This window comes from Metarhizium robertsii, assembly GCF_000187425.2.
Source record: "Metarhizium robertsii ARSEF 23 chromosome Unknown MAA_Scf_4, whole genome shotgun sequence".
Classification (NCBI taxonomy): Eukaryota; Fungi; Ascomycota; class Sordariomycetes; order Hypocreales; family Clavicipitaceae; genus Metarhizium; species Metarhizium robertsii.
Window position 1 is genome coordinate 679768 of NW_011942182.1, and position 23676 is coordinate 703443.

At 51.9% G+C, this 23676-nt stretch overlaps 5 protein-coding genes across 5 annotated transcripts; 3 read left to right on the plus strand and 2 right to left on the minus strand.

Moving 5' to 3' along the window:
* Positions 1-1361: 1361 nt before the first annotated feature.
* Positions 1362-2071, plus strand: MAA_11061 (Heat-labile enterotoxin IIA, A chain; the record flags this gene model as incomplete). Its single annotated transcript, XM_011413027.1, has 2 exons — positions 1362-1454; positions 1529-2071. The coding sequence occupies 2 exons, from the start codon at positions 1362-1364 to the stop codon at positions 2069-2071; spliced, it is 636 nt and encodes a 211-aa protein (XP_011411329.1).
* Positions 2072-4450: 2379 nt separating this feature from the next.
* MAA_09884 (Serine/threonine-protein kinase, active site protein) lies at positions 4451-6024 on the plus strand (the record flags this gene model as incomplete). The annotated part of the gene is made up of 2 exons (XM_007827882.1): positions 4451-5135; positions 5201-6024. 2 exons carry the CDS (start codon positions 4451-4453, stop codon positions 6022-6024), a joined length of 1509 nt encoding a protein of 502 aa, XP_007826073.1.
* A 6413-nt stretch (positions 6025-12437) lies between these two features.
* Positions 12438-12806, minus strand: MAA_11062 (secretory phospholipase A2; the record flags this gene model as incomplete). Its single annotated transcript, XM_011413028.1, has 1 exon — positions 12438-12806. One exon carries the CDS (start codon positions 12804-12806, stop codon positions 12438-12440), a length of 369 nt encoding a protein of 122 aa, XP_011411330.1.
* Positions 12807-17072: 4266 nt separating this feature from the next.
* MAA_09885 (Ribonuclease H-like protein) lies at positions 17073-18005 on the minus strand (the record flags this gene model as incomplete). Its single annotated transcript, XM_007827883.1, has 1 exon — positions 17073-18005. The coding sequence occupies one exon, from the start codon at positions 18003-18005 to the stop codon at positions 17073-17075; it is 933 nt and encodes a 310-aa protein (XP_007826074.1).
* Positions 18006-21340: 3335 nt separating this feature from the next.
* On the plus strand, positions 21341-23067 carry MAA_09886 (Major facilitator superfamily domain protein; the record flags this gene model as incomplete). Its single annotated transcript, XM_007827884.1, has 4 exons — positions 21341-21502; positions 21588-21876; positions 21943-22077; positions 22145-23067. The coding sequence occupies 4 exons, from the start codon at positions 21341-21343 to the stop codon at positions 23065-23067; spliced, it is 1509 nt and encodes a 502-aa protein (XP_007826075.1).
* Between the last annotated feature and the right edge of the window lie 609 nt (positions 23068-23676).

The following is a 23676-nucleotide window of genomic DNA, read 5'->3' on the forward strand; positions in this document are numbered from 1 at the left end:
GCTCCCCGCGATTAAGAACGAATGCTGCAGACAAGGCACTGGCAAAGCGTAACGTCTCGCACGGCCAAGGTCGTCCAAGATCATCTATCTCGGCACGGTTGAGATTAGATGAAGCTCAGCCTCGTACGGCAAGCAAGAGGAGAGGAGACACTGACTGTGCTTCAAAACGGTCACTGCCCAATAAGATTATCGAGACGGGGAGGGATGTCACTCTCACGACCAGGTCGCCTCAAGACAGGCTGTGCTTGGTCGAGCCATGGGCGGCACAGACCAGGCGGGTGTTTGATTGATGACGGATGTTAGGGATTCGAGATGGGGAGAAGGAACAGTAGATCTGGCGCCATTTACAGTTTGGGACTAGTGCAGAGTCCCGTGATTTAGCGCTGGCTGCGCTGCTCCGTGCCCACTTGCCACCTTGCGGCGGGAGCATTGGGAAGGTGCGACACAGCCGTAGACTAGCGACTAGACCGCTCTTCCAATCTCACCTCGTCTTCCGTGCGCTCCGTCCTGTCAGTTCCAAGTTCCCATCTCCATCCAATCTGCCTTTGCCTTGAAGCACACCCGACGCTGCTCTGCACCTTGACGCTTTGTCAAGCGAGGACACGCTCTAGTACAGGCCTGAATCATACCAGACTGTTCATAGGATACTCATGCTGTCCAATATTGTGCCGGGGATTGTACGTCTTAGCACCACATGGTGCACCCAAACCCACGCACACGCAGCACTAAGTCGTTGCAGCCAGTAATTGATAACGGACAACCATCAACCACGCAAGCCAAGTTGGTGCGAGCTGTGCTGTACCTGGTACGACAAATTTACCACTCCCACAGCTGCTACGGAGTACATGCGGCTGGAAGCGAAGGGACACGAGCGCAAATCCCTACGCTGCTCACTGCAGTGTGGGAGATGGCATGGTTTGGCACTTGACCAGGCCAGGCTCATCAAACGAGGTTTCTTACAAACCGTTACTCTCACTGTTCCGCCATGAAACATGTCTCCTACCTGGACAGATGGGCTCCAGCTTGTTGTGTCTCCGGGGTCGATCGTCACCAGTCCCCTAAAATTGAGCATATTTCGGCACTTTCACCCCGGTACTCCGTACACTGGGTTGCAATACGTGTCCTCCGTACAGAGAAATAAGAAGCGACACGCTCCAGGGCACAGACACACTGGCCTTGGCACACCAACCAGGGCCAAAGCTAGTAATAGTAGTACTAGTACTTGTGTTAGGAAGGGAAGATGGAACTACTGCTACAACGGCCGCGAGCTTCTAGCATACGGTTTCCATTCCACAGCTTGTGGACACAGTCTCCATGATGGAGCATCAAAAAGTCAACTCCAAAACCTCGCCAGCATCGCCATGCCCTTGGATGTGACAGGCGACAGGGTACTGACTGCGAGGTGGCATCCGTACCTGTATCACTCACGCAGAGTGGCCCACTATCAGCAAACGGTTCGACATCAGGACAAGCAGGCAGGACAACAAAAAATATGCAATTTTCTTGACGGGTGACTTGGGTGGCACAGAATTATGGGTGGGGCGTTGGAGGCAAGGTATTGGACGCCTCCGTCACAGAAGACAATGCACTCCGACCTTTGCAGCCCCATGCCTCAGAGGATGATCAACGCAACCGCCTCACTGTCCGGCGGCGACGGGGCCAAGGCCTCCACCATTATGAATTCTGCCTATTCAATCGCATCCTACTGGCTGGTGGCGGCGACCCGGGCGAGGCTGCTTGCAGCCATGGGGCCACTAGCGAAGAGGAGGGTGATGTTGAGCTCCCGGGATCCGGCTCTAGTCTCCCAATCAAACCACGTATCCTGATGCAAGTCTCTGTTTTGAGCGCCTGTCCGTGCATCACACATACCGGGGCCTTGCCGCTGGAGAGTGCAGGTGATATGCCCAAATTTGATGGTATCGACGGGAAGCGCGGCCAGGCCAGGCCAGACCTCAATGAAGCAAGGAAAACACTCCGTAATGATATGGTTGGAAGCCACAAAGCCCCCGTGCTGCTGGCATCGGGCACTGGAAGACGGCGATGGGCAACATCTGATGTTGATCGATATTGACGCTTACTCGGCCTTATAAGCCACGGTCGATCATTGGAAAGCGTTGAGCCCAGTCTGCCCTATGAGAATATCTTGGGAAATTCGATTCACACTGCAAGCTCCAACAACCTCTGCATATTGTCCGAAACAACAGGCCAGGTCTCTTCTGGACTCTGTCCGATCAGCGTCTCAATATACAACGGAGCACTATGCAAGTACGTCAAGTCTGTAGCCAACTCGAGATCCTTCAACGCATCCAATTCGCCATAGCCATGGTTTACACTGTCCCTATTGGTGGCGTTGTACATACATAGTACATAGTTCTTACGATTCTTGCATTATGGGCCCAGCCACTTAGACGCGTCAAACGTGGCGATCTCTCCAGTACCGTCTCTTGCATAACTGCCCAGGCTTGAGTTTATTGGACAGTGGTCACATTGTGCAGACAGAAGGAAGGCATGCATACTCCGTACGGAGTAAGCTATCTAGGTATCCATGGGCCATGGGTGATGCGGAGTCCGGTTGGTTGAAACCAGGCAGCTATCACGGCAAACGAAGATGAGGCATGTTTATACCAGAGTTGAGAGGAATTGTACGATGACCTACTCCGTGTAGCGTTTTTTCCCATTACGACACCGCAGAGTAGGTGTTGAGGACACGGCTTACAGAGCAAAGCGAGGTGTTTTCACGGTTATCGGTGTGAGAGAACCTTTGACGACAATAAAGTACTACCAAAATACATGCAACAAAGCCGTGATCCCCTGCATTCCGGCGAATCCTTACACCAGGCTCAGTGCACACTTCTGGAAAGACAGTTCCTCTGGATAGCACTCACTCCACAGCACTTGTTGAGTGAGAATTTTTATTGTCATCATCTGGCCAAACTGGCGCTGCTTGATCCGGCAAGGTTGGCGCTTCATGCCAGACATTATGGATGCGGACCCAGTGGTGGTTCACCCAGGCAAATATTTGTTTGTTGTAGTATCAACCTGTTGCAAGAGGATCCTACTGTGTCTCATCCAAGGGTCTACGCGCGTTATTGGACTTCGGGTTTCGCCTTCTATGATGATGGTATGCGGTTAGAGTGAAGGAAGCAATTTGCCAGGCAGCGCTGGCAGCCTAGCTTTTGGATGGGGTCACGAGCACCGAATGAGGTCCTCAGGCTTCTTGGGGGGAGGCGTCATCGGCCAATATGGAAGAGCTGGCACCGCCTGTGGGAGTAGGAAACGACGTGAGCACAAGGGGGAACATGAAAGGGTTCATCCAGGCCGCTCTCAGAGTCTCAGCGGCTCAGTGTCCTTCCATTACGTTTCGCCCGATTGTGATGGATCATGGCGAGGAGTGATGCAGCAGGGGTGCTGGAATTGCCTCCCGGCAGGACTAGGACTGGTTGGAGTCTGGCAATCTGGCAATCTGGCACTCTGGACACCTTGCAATCCGCCTCTGCACATTCTTTGGCCTTTGACTGCCTGGTGGCGTGGGTCCATGTCTGGCATTGCTAGTCCAGAAGGCAAAATGGGCTGGGCGGCGACCCATGACACAAGGGAACCACTTTATTTTGGTGTGTCAGACTATCCTCGCCTCTCGTATATTGCTCAGCGTCACCACACGATACAGGATCCCTGCCGTCGCTAGCCTCGGACCCTCACCCCCCTTCCCTTTGGACGTGGCCGAACCTTATGGCGCAGTTAAGAATAGCTGCTGCAGTAGCGCTCTGCTGATGGTCTCCCCACCCCTGCCGGCTAAGACAAGATAGCGGACGGAGCATCCATGCCATTAATCTTCCCACCCAGGTCAGGTCTGGGTTTTCTGTGATGAGGCTTGTGGGCCCACCGTGGCCTGGCGTGCATCTTGTGGATGCTCCACGCAATCGGTACGTACCTGCTGTCCGCCCCAGGGTTGGTGAAAGAAGAGAGCATGAAGCTTGGAGTGGTAATGGAGGGTCCAGCATGGTCCAGTGTGGACCAGCCTTCATCGTTATCTACCTGTTGATGCCCGCCTTAGTCTTGCTGCATACAGCACTTACAAGCTTCAGCAACCTACTTCGCGACTCTCCTTCAACCTCCTTCATACCAGCCATCTTGCCACCGGGATTGTTTGTTCCAAGGGCCACCTGCAACGTCGATGCTTTCCTTTAACCAAGGAGACCTCATATACTAGTTTTGGTCAACCGCCTCCCGTCGTCTGACCAATATATCTTGACCCGTTGATTCGGTTGTCAAGTCGACTTAGTCCGGAACATCCTCTCCAACTACTCCGTATATATATATCCTGGGCTGGGTATAGGATTTTTTTTCTTTGCTCTCTCTGTTCTCCAGTGGATCCGTTGAACTGGCCCGAGACTTTGTTCTTCTTTTGCCGTTCCTCACCGGAGAACATTGATATACTCAAGTCCATAACATGCAGCACCATGCGCCATTCGGATATCCCACGCCTCCAGCATCCCCCGCCTACGATAATCTCAAGTGCGGCAACAACCAGCAGGCCTTTTCGCACACAACTTTCCAGTCAAGATGCGTCCCGCTTGCTCCAGAGCAGAGATTAGGTAGATTTCTCGAGGGGAAGCTGCAACTGACCGAGGTTCTTGGAACCGGAGCCTATGGCGTGGTGTACTCTGCCATTGATATCAAGACTGGTGTCCGTTACGCTGTCAAGTGTCTGAGCAAGTATAATGCCGATGGAACCCCTTTGGAACGTCGACAGGTTGCCTATCAACAACGGGAAATCCGACTGCATTACCTAGCTTCGGCACATCCAAATATTGTGTCGATGCTCAAGATTGTGGACGACCCTGACTGCATCTATGTCATTCTGGAGTACTGCCCCGAGGGTGACTTGTTCCTCAACATCACCGAGCTCGGCCAGTATGTAGGCAAGGATCAGCTATCCAAGAAGATCTTCCTCCAAATCGTGGATGCCGTGGAGCACTGTCACAAGTTGGGTATCTTCCACAGAGATCTGAAGCCCGAGAACATTCTGGTAACGGACAATGGAAACACGGTCAAATTGGCCGATTTTGGCCTTGCCACCGCGGATGATCGCTCCGAGGACTACGGATGTGGTTCAACCTTTTACATGAGCCCTGGTATGTTCTGCTTAGCCTTGACCTACGACAAATCAACTGTACCGACCTTTCTGACCATGTCCTAGAATGCCTAAATCCATCAAGCCGAAAGCCTTACTACATGTGCGCCCCCAATGACGTCTGGTCATTAGGAGTCATCTTGGTAAACTTGACTTGTGGACGCAACCCATGGAAACAGGCTTCCTGCCAGGATTCTACATATCGAGCCTACACTCGATCTCAGGACTTCCTCAAGACTATACTTCCCCTGACTGATGATCTGAATGACATTCTGGGTAGAATTTTCCATCCTAACCCGGAGCTGAGAATCACCCTGTCTGAGTTGCGATGCCGCGTCATGGCTTGCTCCCAGTTCACCGTGCCGGCTGCCCAAACCATGTCTGTGCAGCAGCAGTCAGTCTCACCACACATTCCAGAATACGTTACCGATGAGGACGCCATTGTCGATGACTATGAATACGACTCACCTCTGTCGCCCGCCAGCACCACATCCGATGAGGGATCGCTCACTTCTAGCGGATCTACCATTGATGACCTGGACGACGACGACTTTGCCCAAGAGCAACACGACGTTCCCGTTGCCTTTGCACCGGCAACCTATGATGCAGAGGACGCGGGAGACCTAGGGATGTACCAGGACCAATGCATTCCACCAACGTTTCACGACGCGCCAGTGCCTATTCCGATGCAGGTCCCCCCCCAACCTGTGATCTGTCAGCAAGCACCAGTTCCCATCCAGGCCCCAGTGCCTGTGCAAGCCCCTTGCCAGCCAAAATCATTCTTCCCGCTATGGGAGGTAGTCAGATACGTTCAACAGGTTCCCATGATGCAACACCCGGTTGCGTTCCAGCAGGTCCCTTTCATCCCGTCGTTCCAGGGTTGCTATTGAGCAAATACCACGTTCACACCATACCCGATCTGGCTTTTACAAGTTTTATACTTAATCCACAATACGGTCACGGAAGGCTTAAAATCGAAAAAAGTTTTTAATGACTTGTGTCTTTTCTTCTCCAAAAAAACAGGATTATCGGATCACCGAAAATTATTGGCGCCATACTTTTCTCCTCGGTTGTATCTATTTACTATTCCACCTCGCTACTCTTTGGCCTATTATATATGGATCTTTATTTTTTTTACTTTGAACCAGCGTGGAGTTGAAACTTATTTCCAATGGGCGGCGAGGTACCCGAAATTTGGAAATATCTCATGACACCTCGAGGTGTTTAAAACAATATTGTGCGGGGGTGGCTTTCTTCTTTCTACACCCATTTTTTTTTTGTTCAGTTGCAGCATGCCGGCAAAGACGAGCGATTTCCCATTTCGGCACGAGGAAGGACACGGCCGCGAGATTTACGACGAAAGATATTTTAATCACTGCCGATCGACAGCAAAGAGTTGATGGCATTGTGACATTCGCTTGGGAGACGGATTCAGAAACCGCTTGTCTTAGTATCTTTTTATTTTTATTTTATTATTTTACATTTTCATTCTGGGCACGCTACTGGGTACGATTAAGGTTGGCATAGGAGCGAAAAAAGGGACCTGCTTGGGAGTTTTACATGGGGAGTTTTTTTGATCGGGAAACAATATAGAGAGAAGGATGGGCTCCGAAGCCCGCCGTGCGCCTCGGAATGAAGGCGGTAGCATAGCCATTGCAAGGATAGCCGATAGGGCTTTTCCCTTGAAAGACACTAGCGCGTCCAGGAGACGAAGAAATAACACGAAAGCACATGTTATGCTATTTGACACGATTGGCGTCTTGTGACTGCTGTGAAGTTGCTGGCCAGTAGTAGTAGCACGGCTGGACTGGTATTCTCTGACGGGCCCGCGACAATGTTTGGTCAATGCCACAGAGATTCCAGGTGGATATGGAATCTTCCTCCGTGGAAGGCGGTCGGAAGAGCCGGAGGAGCCTCCCGTGGGCCCGGCTCCTCTGCCTGGAGTGTGACGGCTCGACGGAGTGCTGCGTCGGTCGACCATGACGCCGTCTTGTCACGTTTCGAGCCGGGGGGGGGGGGGCTTGTGGGCAGCCTTGCCGTGAGCAGCCTTGCCCTCTGCGTCTACGTATGTGCTCCGTACATGAGCGGAGTGGACCTCTTTGCGATATCCATCCATGTTTGCGGAGTATGTCTCTTGTAAGTTGTCATCTTCATCTGGGCCTCATTTCGGTTTCCCAATAAGACGCCGACTAGTTTGTATACGCCGTACGCCGTCACATTGTTTGTTTCTTGTTGCCACTCGCGCCAGGGCTGCATCTCGGCAATCTCGTCTGGCCACCTTTACAGAGTGTGGCATGGCATGGCATGGCAGCGTGGGAACGCTTCCTCTAGAGGCTGTGGATCCCCCTTCCGGGTCCGGGTGGAAAATATATTGGCAAAGGCTCTTTCGTGACGGAAGCAGACTGGAGGATTGGGGTTCGTGGCCATCATCCATCTATGTACACATGTATGTACATGGGCTAGCGGCTCGGCATATTTTTTTTTTTATTAGTTAGCCGGAATGAAACAAGGCGACGACGGGTTGCACTACATGGCAGGACTGGAGGGGCCAGAAATCCATGTTGATGGCGGTGCGACTGCGACGCTGGCTGGCTGCCAAGGGCTATGCCGAGATTGGCCTTGCTTCTGGATTTGATCTTGTTGGATGGCGAGGCCTGTGGTGGGCAGAGAGAAAGGGGGTTCCACAGGCCGAGTTTTTTTTTCTTGTCCCGTCTCGTTTCTTGGCCTTTGCCTTTGCCTACGCCTGCGGATGAAGGATGGAGGAGGTGGCGAGTCGGCCGGACGGGACAGGGCTTAGCCATGCTGCCGCCAGAGAAGATTGGAGGGACGGCATGGGGCATGTCTTGGGCCGAGGCGGCGGAAACGACGTGAGCACAGGCATTGACACTTTAATGTTGCGTCTGGCGATATCCGGGGGCTGCTGGGCGAGGCGGCGGTGATGGCTGCTCGAGATGCGGTTGATGGCTCAGCCTCGGGTCCTTCGAATTGGTTCTTTGTTTCGGCCCTGGGCCAAGACGCGTGGTATTGAGGTCAACTGGTACATCTCGTCACGTCGATGGCTTTGGGACCGTACATGTAACTGATGGCCACGGCTCACGGCCACCCACGACCACGGGAGGCACTCGCTGCCATGCTGCCATTCTCCTCTGCGACAGACGCCAACTACTCCGTACATACTCTGTATACCATGTACGTACATGTGTAGTTTCTGCTTGCTTTAGTGCTGGACCGCCCATGACCATGCTCCCCGCCCCGACACCAATATCCAAAGGCTGGATAGCTTCGCCAGCGGCACGCACCATCACGTAGCGCCTGGTATATGTACTGCTGTCCTCTCTCGCCCGCGTCCAAGATGCTACTCCGTACTGGCTCCCTGCTTGACATGCAACTTGCTTGCTTGCTTGCTTGCTGGCTGGTGGTGCGGCGGCATCCCCCTTGCCTTGCCTTGCCCTGCCGTTGCGCCGAGCATCACCGCCATCCCTCCCCGTCTCACCAGCAATCTGCAATACGGACGGTTCAATTACGCACGAGGGTGTTGTGTGTGCGTGTGTTTGCATGTGCCCATGAGCCCAGAGTAGCAGGCCACTACGGAGTACGAAGTATTCCCATTCTCCCCCTGCCGCGCCGTCTACTCGCTCCATGTCAACCAGCAAGGCGTCCCGTCACTTACACGCATGCGCTGCCGCCCCCAGGCAAAGACTGGGAAAAAAGGGGGGGCCGTTTCGACGAGGCAATTAGGGAACAACCTCCCTGTCCTGTTCTGGACGGGTCATCTTATCAGGAACATGGCATCACGGATGCCGTCCAACAGCTGGAGTTGGATGCGGCCGGGCTTGCATTCTTCCCTGCACCAACCGGTACGAGATTGGCGTGCTGGTGCCGTCTTGAGTGGACATGAGGGGATTTTTTTATTTCTTGGTTTTTTTCTTCTCACCGCAATGCCGCCCGTCTGTAGTGCGGTACTATTCCTATATAGCGGGATTGTGCCCGTCCGTGAGAAACGGCAACATTGTGGGCGGCCTGCTCGTCTGTGCCTGTTTGCACACGCAGAGGTTTTGTTAGACTGCCAAGAGTGCGAGACGGCTTTTTCGGTCTCTTTTCTGATTCATCGCGTCGAGGGGCGGAAGGCTGTTGTGCGTCGTTGACTCTCGGGGGTGGCGCTGCCCGGGCCTGCATTGTGCGCATACATATCTACGGATGTGTCTGGTGTTTTTGGCCCTCGCGTCCCCCTTGCCCGGACGGTAGACATACAGTGTGCATGTTTGCTACGGGGCGCACGTTTTGCGGGCGTCTTCTCGTCATTTTTTTCTTTTCTTTTTGTTTTGGGTTTCCCAAGGCAGATGGAAGGGATCATCAATGGAGCGCAGCGCCAAAAGCTAGGGTCCCTATGGAACTGCTTACTCCGTACGGGGACAGAATATTTGCTCTTGCGTCTTGTTCAACGGCACATGAATCCATTGTGGTCGTATCCCCTTCTCTGGGGCACTTGTGCCATGCTCTCCGGGCGTTTTGGCCCATGCCGCTCACCGCCGGATGGGAGCGGGCGTCAGCTTGCATCCGTGGTATTTCCTTGCATGGAACCACCAGACATTGCTGACAACCAACTACCTAGGTGCGTATGTACATACCTAGGTAGTAACTAGTACGGGTGACATGACGGCATGGGATTGTCTTCATTTTGCCCGTCTGCGCGTGACTCGGGCCCGAATCGGAGGAGCCAACCAACGACATGCCCACGTACATGTCCATCGTATGTTGCTGCCGCACAAACAAAAACGACGCGCTCACATGACAGTGAGCTGCGTTCTCATCAAGGCACCGCAGGCAGGCCGGGTCCATGGGCCACATGGAGCGGCGGCTGAGGCTGCATCGCTCGTCCAGACGCTGCGCAAACGCCATCATGTCGTGCCGCCACGTAGCTGGCCGTGGCGCCGCCCCCTGCCACGCTGCCAGCATTGAAACAACATTGGACGGTGCAGAGAGTCTCCGTACGGAGTACGTACGTACTGGGGTCAACCATCACAGGGACGACGTGACACGGCGCCCCGGACGGAGGCCGTGTGCGCAATGGCACCCGACTGGCGTCGTGATGCTGTCCGTCCCCATCCCAGCTGACCACCCAGTCTCGTACATACATGTACGTACAAGCTGGCTCGAACAACGCATCAAACAAGGGCACTAGGCCCGTGGTACTCGGCAGCCAGCGTCCTGCGGCTGGGGAAGCATTCGGCCATGCTTGACCACCACGTCTCCCCCGTCTAGACGAACAGCACCGCGCCGTCGACAAACGGCCATCGTATCGATGCCATTGATGGACGTCGAGACCCGCTGGAATGGACCCTAGCTGCATCGGCTGACGCTGGAACAACACAAACTGCCGGGCTCCGGCCGTCATGGAGAGGAAGGGACGTCAAGGTAGGTCCAGACAGATGCCGACGCGCCCCATCGCTCCACGCACATTCTACTACTAGTACGGAGTATCTGGATGGCATCGTCCATCGGCCGTTGTCACCCCCGGCGGGTCACGGAGGCGGCTGCCGTGCCCACAGGGACGAGCTGGCATTCCGCGGCTCAGCAGAGTTCACTGTTGTCTTGTCCTTTGAGCCCTTCAAGGGGGAACAAGGGCGGCCATTATTCCCACCGCTCGCCCGCCGCCACCGCCGCCCCAAGGCCTCGAATCTGGCCTTGCTGCTGCGACGCTGACGCGGGAAAGCTACGAAGTCGCAATGGGTGTCCCAGACGAGTCGTTGGCACTGGATCTGGATGGAACAAGCCGCCTCGCCGTCTTGGACGGAACGTCGAGAAGCCGCCTTGCCCAAACTGCTAGTCCGCATAGTGTCGAGATGGGAGATCGAATGCTTCTCGAGGCGGTTGATGTGGGATCGGGATGGGGACCATCGGATCACCACATCCTGCGACTATCTTGACTCTGAATGGATTGGTGGGAAACTCTGTTTGTCTTGTTCCAAAGCCTTCAATGTTGCAACATCAGAAAGGCTCTGGGTGGCAAACGAGACCAACGGAGTTTGGCAAATCTCGCAAACGGATCAATTGCAGCGGCGGGATGGCGCCGGAGCGACTGTCCGTGTGCCGTAGTGGCTTGATTGCTGGGTAGGATTCGATTTCTACCTCTTGACCTGCCATGTGCGAGGTTGAGGCACTTGACTTTCCATGACGAACCCGAGGAAGTCGTCGGGCGTGACCACAGACGCGCTGCTTGGCATCGGACCAACGGGGCACAAGTCTTGTTGCTGGAGGGAACTCTATGCAGTGGGCTCTGCTAGCCCTCCGAGAAACATCGCCCAGTGACCAAGTTGCAGGCTCATCGCCCCCATATCAGATTCCTGAGGAATGTATCCGTCATGAGAGGGGGCGCCATTGTAGTATGTGTGTATGTATGTGGGAACATTGAAGCACCTTGACGCTAGGGGATTGGCGTCCAAGGCCGTCGGCAAGCCGTGACTTTTGGGAAAACTCGCGCGACGAAACTGGGCCGCCTGCCCGTCAAAAAACTAACTTTGCCGTCCATTCCTATCGTAGAAACTGCCAGGGAACGAACTAGCCGGCGACTACTAGTCTCTGCGGCCAATGGCGTGCGTCTGCTCTGGCCTGGCACCTGGGGAGTCTGTCTAAAGTTTAAAAAAAAAACCTTGTACTAGTAGTATCCTATCCCTTTTCGTGCGAGACTCTCGATAGTACTAGTGTGGGATTGGTGTAAGTTTACTAGATCCCGTTACTTGGCTCCGGCTACAACGCACCGCCATTCTTTAGATGGCCCTATTTAGAGTTGCCCAGACGACATATAGGGTATCCATCGACTTTTTTTTCCTTTGATCGTGTCGCTTCTCGAAATAGACTAACTGGAGGGTAAATGCCACCAGTTGACCACCCGTCCATTCCGGCAACGACATGCACATCCCGATTCGGCAATCGTGATTCCTGAAAATGCTGCTCGGGTCAAAAAGTGGGTCGTGGCAACCTGAGTCATGAGGCAGCGCCAGCCATGGCCGACAAGCCTCGCAACCTCGCGACAAGCCGTGGCGTCAAGCACGCGGGGTGAAAAGACGTCCGACTACTACTCCCAGCCGTACGTTGGCAAGCTCGATGCAAACTAGAACGCCCCGAGACGTCAACTACTATACTGTACGGCGTAGTCGAGCGCCGACACTCAGTTGCCACCGCGAACCAAGGCACCACCGATACGACGCTCCGCGGGCGTTTACCCGGGGGGGGGACTGGGACTGGGGAGCCCGTTTGACAGGAGGCGCATGACTGGTCGATTTATCTTGTGCCTCGGCGTGCTTCAGCAGTGAGATCTGGCTGCTACGCACGGGACGAGGCGTGTGACGGGCTCTGCTGCGCACAGACTGATGCCCGAGAGGCTTTCGCCGCCGCGGCGAGCTGAGGCAGTTCGACGCTGGGCATTGGGCCGCCGGGTGGCCTTGGGGTTGAGTTGTGGTTGCTTTGCGTGACGGCCGCCCAGTTTCTGCGGCGAGGGTCGCCAGCGTCGCAGGTATGATTCAGTTGGTTGAAACTCAATTGCAGATGGGTGCTCGTGGGACTCGGCGCTACTTTGTGGTGATGATTTGTCGTGGAGGTGCCCCCTATTCGCGGTCTGGACCCCGAGTGCTCCGTGCTGGTATCCCGTAGCAGATGAGCGAGATTCTTCCATGGGCGGTTATGGTTTAGTATTTTCAATGTTGCTTTTTGGCAGGGGGCGTAGCCTCGTGCTACTATGTGTTGCAACTTGCAAGCCTCACTCTGCTGACTGCTAGATGTAAGAGTGAGTTGGAGGTGTGGTTACAGGTGAGAATTGAGGCACCTAAGACTTGTTTGCGGGTTGGCTCATTGTGAGACTGTAAGAAGGCCTTCGTGCGTAGAAAGGGTGTGTGTTTGAGCGGGACTAGCTAGAGTAGTGAGTTTTGTTGTCTATTGCAAAATATGGTCGTACAGGAGAGAAGCAGTGGTGTCGAGTCCAAGAGGTCTTTGTGAGAGCCCGAGTTGAGTGAGTACATGGCCGTATTTTACAAGCGGAAAAATAGCACATTTCTACCTACCGATTCAGAGCATAGTATGACTAGATGCGCTGTTACTGATGTTGATAAGTGAAGCCATAGTGTAACTATTATGATACTGTAGAAGAGAACCTAGTTATGGGCATTCTTAACCCTGCAAAGCCTTCATTTCGTTAGCAACGCCTTCCAACTTTGGCAGATGGGTTCGGAGGATGGACGATTTGGATCGATTCACAAGTTTACAAGAGCCATGCGGCAAACAACGCATCGCCAGTGAAGACGCCCCTTGTACTTCTCATACAAGCCCACCAGCTTTTACTTCAGACAAAGTGCTGTGAGAATAAATACAAAAATACAGAGCGCCGGTGGTTACTCAGGCTTTGAGAGTGAAATCGACAATCTTGCATGCTAAAGAACGGTGACTTTCACCTGGTTCTCTGCCGTGGTAACTGGTGCAATATCCTGCGGCACTTGGACTCAAGACCGTGTGCAGCCTCAGTCCTTAAATTGTTCAATAATGACCCCTTGAAGAATTGATTAGCACCTTCTTAACAGTTTCATAATACATGTCAAGGTCATGTCTAATATGTAGCTTCATGATATGTACCCGATGAAATGCAATGATGTCGGTTACGTGCGTTTAGCTGCATCCACGTGTGTGAATACTGGCTGTAGTCACTCCATCGTCAGACGGATCCATGTATAAAGTGACGGCAACGTTGAACTGAACGACTGTATGTCAATCCAAGTCTAGCAACACTATTCTGAATAGCATACTTGCATGGCTGCGATGGTGTGCTAGTGATAGAGCCGTTTTTCGACCATCTACGCTTCTCACTGTCATTGCCTGCAGGAGCCACCCAGTCTTACAAATGACATTTATATTCCGGTGCAAAAACAATTCCAACCATAGTCGTCTTGCTTTGACATTGTCTGAGACTTATACGACGTCGCATTGAAGCTGTCAGTGAGAACATCACCAACAGGGACTAGTTCAACCGTTTAAAGCAGTTAACAGCCGTTTATTTACTCAAAGAGGGATGAATAATGAGATTATGGTACTTAATTCCTTCTTCAATTCTCTCCAAGGATTCCTGCAACGTCTTAAGAAAGTTGTCAAATATGTGAAATACTGGATATACCAATTGGTTTCTTGTGCTCTATGCGTTTCGTCCTTACTTTCCCATTCAGAAACACCTTTTACATACACTCTTGCTAAACCAAGGTCTGAAGCTAAGAATATATAAATGCTTTTGGCGGACAGCTGTCGACTTGCCTCGCTTGATCTATCGGCATTGAATGGGATATCATTCATATTTGGCATGATGAGACTGCTCTCTGGCTGGGATCGTTAATGACAGTGTCATGATGAAATTAGTCAATTCCCGCCGCGGCTGCTTCAAAACTGGACGCGTCGCCTGGATGAGTGAAGAGTACATGCGGAACTGAGTTGGCAGGCCTCATGGACCAGGTGTATTTCTTGAAGCAGTCATCCCCAGAGCTCAACCGCCGAGTCGAGAAACTTGCCCTGCGGCAGAGGCAGAGCCGTATGCAAGTCTGTCTCATGTTGACGGTGGTAGTGTCAGATTTTCACATCAAGAAGAACAATTGCGTGTCCAGGATTGCCTGCCATCTGTTCCAATACCCATCACGCTCGACAGGATATCTCACGGTTAGATAAGACCTTGGTTGTCGCAGTCTTGCCGAAACCGTCTTGCCAGAAGTTGCAGTGACCAAGTCGTCATCTTGCAGCAAGTGATGCTCCAACACGGGCCGCATCGTTGTCATCAAGGCAGTAGGGCATCTTGGAAACAGACTGTCTGGGGTTTTAGTTCCAACAGTTTCCACCTAGGGATGCAGAATAAGGATCAGAACTGTTGAAAGACAAAATTTTGGTGCGTGGGCATCGTGTCCCCAGGCTGACTCCATGTCAAAGTACAGGATGAGCTGATTCGATTGTATGTCGTGGCACATGAATGGTTATCAGGCAAGAGGCTTGGATGACTCTAGAGCTTGCGTTTTTTCATGGCCATAGATGAGTACTGTTGTGAATTGAGATCCTGTTGCGCAACTTGGCAAATTATGGCAACAATCTAGATGATTGCCCCACAAAGAGTGACCAGACTGTATCGGACGGCTTCCCGGGGGACGTTCGACATGGCGTATAACGTGAGCTTCTTTCCGGTGTTAAAAGTGAGGTAGTACAGCCTAAAGAGAGATATCAGCACAGAACTAGACGCTGCAGGGCCGACATCGTCGTGCCATAAATTAAAGGCGATACGCCGTGGCCTACAGTTGTTTCAGCTAAGCACTGCAAGACGCAGTGTGGACTTGTTTGTGGGAGAATGAGAATACGTCGTATCGTTTGTCCATTGCTCATCATCATATTTAGACATTATGTACTTCATTCAAGGTACACGGACTAAATGGCTCGTAGTATCCCGCTGTTTCGCTCATGGTTTGATCATCTATTCAACTAGGTATGTCAAGAAATTGCGCAACACGTCTTGACTTCAAATAAATGGAGTGATATATGCTGTGTAATTGATATAAAAGTATGAGATTGCCTCACGGAAGAGCGCCAGCTACGACGGCACCGCGCTTTTGGCTCGCTTCATGTCGTTTCTCCAAACCCCACGAATTTCCCCAATGCACAAGCATTCGGAGCCAAAACAAGGGACCCATGGCTCGTCTTGATAGGATACATGAGCCAAGTTGATAAAACTCAATCACAGCGGTTGTAAGCTGTTTTCTTTGAGCTAGAAACCTACACGGCAAGTAAAGAACGTTTATTCGACATCAGGGATACCAACATGTCATGGAGAAGGCGTGGATTCTCAAGACTCATTCCATGACGGAATAGTACACGGCAGATGAGTATTTTTGTTTCTTAACAGAGCTAGATATGGTGTCAATGATGGCATCCCCGTCCCAGGATCGAGATCCGAGCCATCCAGTAAACGTACCAAACCTGTGACTTTAGTTTATCAAGACTTGGAAATAAGCGTGAATAGTTGGAGAGTATATGGTAGACAGAAGAACATCCCTAACTCGACTCGAAAGAGAATGTAACTCAAGGATGGTCAATGCTAGGATATAGACAAGGGCATTTTAGTGTATTACCGGCATTTTTACATAAAAGCAGCCCTATTGATTCATAAACCGAAACTCTGGCATGGACAAATATAATGTCTTGCATTGGTGGTTAAAGACTTAATCTGAATATGTGAGAGTAATGTTCTAAAAGGTCATGCCAACTTGCATAGTCTCGAGAACAAGTTTGACCCCAAGATTGACTAATACTATGCAAAAGCACCATGGTACGTCTCTAGAATTCGGTCATCTTATTTGGTCATATTCTGGGTAACTAGTACCTACATATGTGTTTGCCTGCTATTACTATGCCCGCTTTTTAGGTAAAGCGTGATAAAAATTGGTGGCCGAGTAGAGTGAATACGGCACCTCGGCAAGAAATAAGCTGTGTGTAGCTTCCCGCCTCGCCCGCTTTGCCTACCCCTACGTGTAGGACAACCAACTCGCTGGCATCATCGTCTTGTGCGCAAGCAATATGCAGATATACCAATCGAGAACCAGCGTACATGCTAGAGTTTGTCACTAGGCCCCAATCACGGCCTCTGACATTCCTTCCACTCCGGCGTCTCTAACGAACGGGCTTAGCATCCCGTCCGAGAACTCCAACGACTCTATCCCTTGGTCGCATCCGTACGTGAACGACATAAAAACAATATAGCAACAGCTATACTTGTTACCGGTGATGGCGATTCAGCCAAACGTCGAAAGGTCCTCGCATCACCACCCCATCGCTGCCTGAATCCACTGCAGAGCCACAGGAAGCCGCTCCCCCTCGAATACCCGACCATGTCTTCTTCAAACCCAAGGACCTTTGATGGCAAAGACTGTTGTTATGGATGCGTTGCGTCTGCAAGCCGGCTTTGAGACCTTGTCACAACGTTAGGCCCCCCAAGTCCAAGAGCAGCCCTCTCCTCTCTTCGTTTCCTGGCTGCCTTTTGTGCACGCTTGAGTGGCATCGGGGGCAATGGGGCCCGGGCAATTGCTTCGAACACGGGCACCCATGCCGGAACCTCTTTTGACCCCAACTCCCGTCGTACGTCGCACACGGCAATCATGAGCAAAACTCTGAGTGTAAAGTGTGCGTCGTTGCCTGCAATGTGGAGATGTTCGCCAGTAAAGGGAATATTGAACTCTTTCAGAAGCCTTTTTAGCGAAAAGTCGTAGAAAGCCTGGAGTGGGTAGCGAGCAGCTTTTGTCGTGTCAATCGTGAAAATGGGGTTGAGATTGATATTGAGTTTTTGTAAGAGGGTTATTTCACGATGGCCTCCGTGAACGACGAGAACGAGTGGAAAGCATCGTGCAAGAAGCTTTTTCAAGCGCTTGTCCAAGTCAGCAAGTGGAAGACAGCGATGTTTCCCGAAGCAAAAAGTATTGTCATGGGTTGAAAAATAATTCTCATCTTCGACAACCCAGTGGTAGGATCGGATAATGTAGGGGTCAGAATCTGCGTGTGATAAAGGCAAGTGGCATTTGTCGTGCAGATCCTGGGTGCGCAGGACCGAGATGCCAATGTGGAATTGTACGGGAATTCCTTCGCTCTCCTTGAGCTCGTCGACGTCCATGCTTACAAGGGTCGCCTCTCTAAATCGCGTTTTTGGCTTTTGCGGCACCCAGGTGGATAATGTGTGGGGCCAGTGTGGGCTTGTGGTCCAGCCCTGCAAGCCTCGCTTATCGTAGTATCCGAATAACCAACGCAAGATGACAGTCCCCTCTCTTAAAAAGACGTGACGTTCAGGTTGAGCTGGAGTCTGTTGCCCTTCCATGATTGAATTCTGCGTGGCTCCCTAGAGCCTGTGATGCAACTGAAAAGTTGTATTGCAAGAAAAGTTCAAGTGCTTGATAATGATCAGAAAAAAGTGCAGCTAGCTAGCGAAGATTTTGGTCAATACTTCACACGTGACTGCGTGGTTTAGGTGACGTGGAGATTGCCCTGGAGAGCACACATTTGACATATTGATGTCAATATAAAAGGACCAGGCCCTCTCTGCTGGCTCCCCCTCGCCGTGCCCTCTCTCCATTCTGATTCCCAAGCTCCAGCGCTGTATCCTGTATCGAAACACCATTCGGCGTACCAACACTCACACCGCAAGGCGATGTACTCTACTTTTTAGGGACGAACTCCTCTTGTTTAATGGAAATTCCTCTCGCTACTTTACCTTCCTTCTCCGGGTCGATTCTTATTCATACCATATCCGATGCTGCATTTGTCGAAAAAACCCTCAGCTAACGATGATGCTATACAAAAGTCTAGATGACGAATTTTCCGGAATCCTAGACTCCAGCAGCCTTTGGCGCGTAGACAGACCGTTCAGGGTTGTTCTTTTTGTGAACGTCCAGAGAGAAGCACGTTGACCTCTACGTAGACATACAGTCGCGCGAATCGTGCCCGACGGGGAACCTCGATGGAAGCCAGCTAGTGCCGCCTTCGCTTCCTCCTACACTGTGAGGCCAATGGCAACCTCATGACTGGGACGTACGCTGTCTCGCTGTCGGATCCGAGTCCTTTCTAGGGCCCGACAACCAAGAGCGAGACTCGACTAGCCAACACATGATTCCAATGAAGTAATTGGATGGACCCGTGGGTGCCGGCTGAACTGCAAAATCTCTCACTGCTATACTGTTATCATCTGATGGATCCGTCTCGTCCATATTTTTCCATCATACAGCATCATTTGCGATCACCCGCACCTTGTAATGCAATGTCTCCAAGCTCTGCTGCGAGAGTGGACTCATGTGTGCATGTACACTGCACACCCGTCAAAGACAGTTGTCCAGGAATCATAGTAGAATCAGGCTAGGTAGTAGCTCTATTGCCTACCACGAACAGCGGCGAGGGCACGTTACCCAGACACCAAGAGCTACACCAAGAAGAACTAATTTCTAGCCTGGTGATTTTATTTCGAATACCGTTGTCTATTCCTGGCGTTAACTATCCTTGAGCTATATTCTCTTTCACGTTAAGGTAGAGGTATTCCTCTCTTTACCGTATTTTCCCCAACTGTTTTGCGCCCATCTCTCCAAATAGTACTCGACGTCTGAGAATAATCGGTGCTGCTCTCGGGGTACTTCAAAACGCTGTATCAAAACTTCTTGTGCCATGTGGCGACATGGACAGACGGCATAGAAACCCATACCGACACTCAGGATCCGGCCGCCTATTGGTACATCCAGCTAAACCTGCACAGCCTTGTCGCGCGCTGCTGCATTTTGAAAGGGTGATCGAGGTATACCACACTGTGATGTGAGACTAGGTGCTGTTTCGCAAGGATTCATGAGATCAACGAAGCTGTCATGAGAACCAAATCAGAAACGACTTACTGCCTAGCCCCGAGAGTATGCCAGCAACTTCAGAAGGAAAGAAGAGCTCGTATCGGGTGAGCACTCATATCTAGTTCTAGGCCCTCTCATGCTTACCTCGATGTGGAATCTCACTCGGTGTTCCCGTCCCGAGTTGGTGCCGAAAGTTGGCGGCAACCATTTACCCCAGTTTCATTCTACTAAGCTAGCAAGGGTCGCTTGCACGCTCCAACAGAGTCTGGATGCCGAGAACCACGGAATGCGAAAGTCGTCTCGATTCTGCCGCCGTTGATGTTATTCGGAGGACATTGCTTGTTTGAAGAGATGGCCGACAGGAGAGAGAAAGAGATTGAAAAACAATGGACCCCGGCCATTTTGCAGAGTAAAGTTGTTCAATGGAATTGGTCAAGCCAACATCCTGCTGGCAAACTGAACCCAGGCTTCAGGTACCCCGCGTTGCCCAACCAAGACCAAGATGCTCACACCATCTTACATGACAACGTCATATCCCATTGTGCCGTTAACCGACATGAGAAAGGCCATTGGAACGAGGACCAAGTGGAGAATCTGACCCTACCAAGGTATTTGTGAACACGTGGGCAAGACAAGGACCGATTCTGGCTCTTGCTTGTTGATAACGGTGCTACTGTAGTTAGAGCGATGATGCGGTTTTAGCTTGCAGTGGCCGTGAGCAAGATTGGGGATTGACGTGCTCTGGCCCGAATGGTGCAAGCTGGCCTTGGAGACGGCTTGGTCCCAACTTTGAACAGCGCTTCGTTCGCATCACCTGGCCGCTGGTGCTGGTTGAAGGATTGAATTGGTTGCAGTTGTCCATGTTCAGGAGCAAAGTGCAATAGGAGCTGTAATTTTCTTGTGGGCGCCACCTTCCCGTGCGCTGTTTCTCATTGAGGCCGCTCCTTCCTTTTTGCGAAACACCAGCCGAGGGCCCGCATCTCCATATTCTCCCCTCCTCGCCTCCCCGTATTGCGGTGTAATTTAAGAGATTGACGAACACAGCACTCTATGTCCGCTCATCCAAGGCTGCACGCTGAGCTAATGGCGGATAGCACAACGGTCTAGCGGTTTGCGGAGACTTGCCCTGGAGTCGACTTGGCGCCACCGCGGCTCCAAATCCACCAAAACCCTTGCATCCATGGACCGCGCTGCGCCGACCAGGGGCTTCAACGCCATCATCAGCCATTGTCGGGGAGGGACCACAGAGTTCAACAACATGCGGTATCATGAATGACACTGACACGACAAACGGCGTGTTGGTACTCTGAACTCCAAGTTCTATGGAGTAAAACAACGATCGTACTGTAATGGCTCTGGGGTGACAAGGGTGGGTAAGCGTTGACGATGGGGCAGCCAGGGTTGCAATCGATTTTGATGGACCGTTGACGACTGTCTACTAGCCGCAGTCATTGGACCCATCTTCATTTGGAACAACAAACACTGAACCGTTCGCATTTTCTGGGGGCCATCCTTGATGACGGCCCTTCCGTTCGTACAAAAGAGCCGGCGTCCCCTAAGCCCACTGCAAGGTGGTTACCCAATTCAACCTTGTGCAACATCTTCCCGCAAAGGGCTTCTGATGACTTGTGTGTTTTGACCATCATTGGAGAGTGCTTGTGGCTGAGCCCTTCTTATTGGCTAACCATTGCTTCCTCGTTGTACGGCTGCACGGTTGTCTGTGCGTCTTTGCGAGATTGCTCTTCTGTTGCCTTTTCTCCCCATCAGATGCTTTGCCTCTTGTAGTGGCCTTTGATTGTTACAGACACTCACCACAGCAAAATCCACCATGTCGAATCTCAAAGAGGAGAAGATTGAGGGCAGCAGAGGCCAAGAGAACGGCCAACAGCCTGCTATCGAGACAGCTCTTGAGCCTAAACCATTCTTCCAGGCTGCCATGCCTGTTTTTGCTTGCGGCGCAGGACTGTTCTCTGACGGCTACATCAACAACGTACGCACCGGTAAAGAAGCAGCAATGACTGCGCCTTGTAAAGCTGAAGATCGAATAGGAATCGCTAATATCGGAGATTCTATAGGTCATTGGGTCAGTCAACACTGTGCTCAATCTCCAGTACAAGACCGTCTACACGTCGTCCAATGCTGCCAAGTATGTCGCAGATATTGCCTTTGCTGGTACGGTAGTCGGCCAGCTCATTTTCGGCTTCACCTCTGACCACTGGTCGCGAACCAACTCCCTTGTTGTGTCGACCTTGATCCTCATTATTTTTACTGCTTTGGCCACGGGTTCATATTTTAAGGGAGATGCTGTCGGCATGTTCAATATGTTGACTGCTTGGAGGTTTTTTGTCGGTATCGGCATTGGAGGTATGCGACCGCGCAGCGGCAGCGCAACCCAAATGACGAGTTTGACCCAATGCTGACGCGCATCAGGCGAGTACCCTGCTGGTAGTGTTGGTTGTGCCGAGTCCAGCGGCGAGCTTAAAAGCGGCACCCGGAATCGATGGTTCATCCTGTTTACAAACTCCATGATTGACTGGGGCTTTGTGTTTGGTGCCTTTGTCCCATGTAAGTTCTCAGACATGGCTCGCATGGCGATATTCCATGAGAAGGTGCGTTGCTGATGGTGGTTCAGATGTTGTCGCCGCTGCCTGCCACAACGAAAATCTCTCGACCATCTGGCGCACCAGCTTAGGCATCGGCATAGTGTTTCCCCTGGTTCTCTTCCTCCTGCGATTGCGGCTGAAAGAGCCCGAGGAGTTTTCCAGAGAGTCGATGCGAAAGCAGACGCCGTACCTCCTAGTGCTGAGATTTTACTGGTTCCGTCTGTTGTGCGTTAGTACCATCTGGTTCCTCTACGATTTCTCCACGTATGCGTTCGGCATATATTCATCCGACATTCTTTCCGGAATTTATGACGGCGACGCTCCTTTAACCACAGTCTTTGGCTGGAACACGGTAATTAACTTGTTCTACCTGCCCGGCACGATGCTCGGTGCTTTCGTTTCTGACTGGGTTGGGCCCAAGTATACCCTTATTGGTGGCGTTCTCGTGCAGGCTGTGGTCGGATACATCATGGCTGGAGTCTATGGCAAGATTGTCAACCATATTGCAGGATTTGCTGTCCTGTACGGGATCTTCCTTACTCTTGGCGAGCTTGGCCCTGGCAACAACATTGGTCTGTTGGCTGCCAAGACGTGTGCGACTGGTGTTCGTGGTCGATATTATGGCATTGCCGCCGCTATCGGCAAGGTTGGTGCTTTTGTCGGGACTTGGGTCTTCCCTTATATCCAGGCCGCTGGTGGCGATGATAAAGTCAAGTCGGCGCAGTATCCATTCTGGGTGGCTTCCAGCCTGTCGATTCTGTCAGCCGCCATTGCCTTCTTCTTCATCCCCAACATTGGCCAGGACACCATTACTCATGAAGATGTGCGCTTCCGTGAATTTCTCGAGAGCCGTGGCTGGGATACTGCTCAGCTTGGCTTGGGCAAAGTTGACTCGGAGCGCGTCGACGTTGCGCAAGATGAGCACGTAGCAGAGAAGCTAGCTGTCAAGTAAAGGCCCAGTCATGTTGGATGATGTGGTCTATTTGTGTTGCATTTTAATAGCCTGCGGAGAAAAATTACCGCCACAAGTATAAAGTTGTTTTCTGGTCCTGCGTGTCGTTGGATTGTCGTCAATCTCGCCAAGCCCACTCCACAATTTCATCTGATGGCTGCCGCCTTGGCGTCGTGGCGATGGGCTTCTTGGTTGGGAGCGCCAAGGCTGGACAAACCTGCCATTTCCTTGGCGCCCGTCCATCCTCGCTGATATATGTAATACTATGTGAGAATTGACATATGACTGTCAACTAACAGTGTCAATGTCTCAATGTCTATTGCCTGCCCAATGTGTGCATATCGGGTATTCCGCGTGGTAGTCAAGGCATAATTCAACCTCGGGAGCAAGCCGACAGGGAGCGCGCCATCTCGCAAGATACAGCACCAGGCGAAGACCAGATATGGAGGCAACAGAAACAATGTTTGGAAAGATGCAAAGACATGTCGTGGAGACCCCTTCGCCTAATATATAAACGACTCCGCGCTTAAAGCAAGCGGCATAAGCGGCACCTATTTTCCGGCCAGCGATGCCGTCATTCCCCATTGTACGGGGCAAGCCCATCTGGAT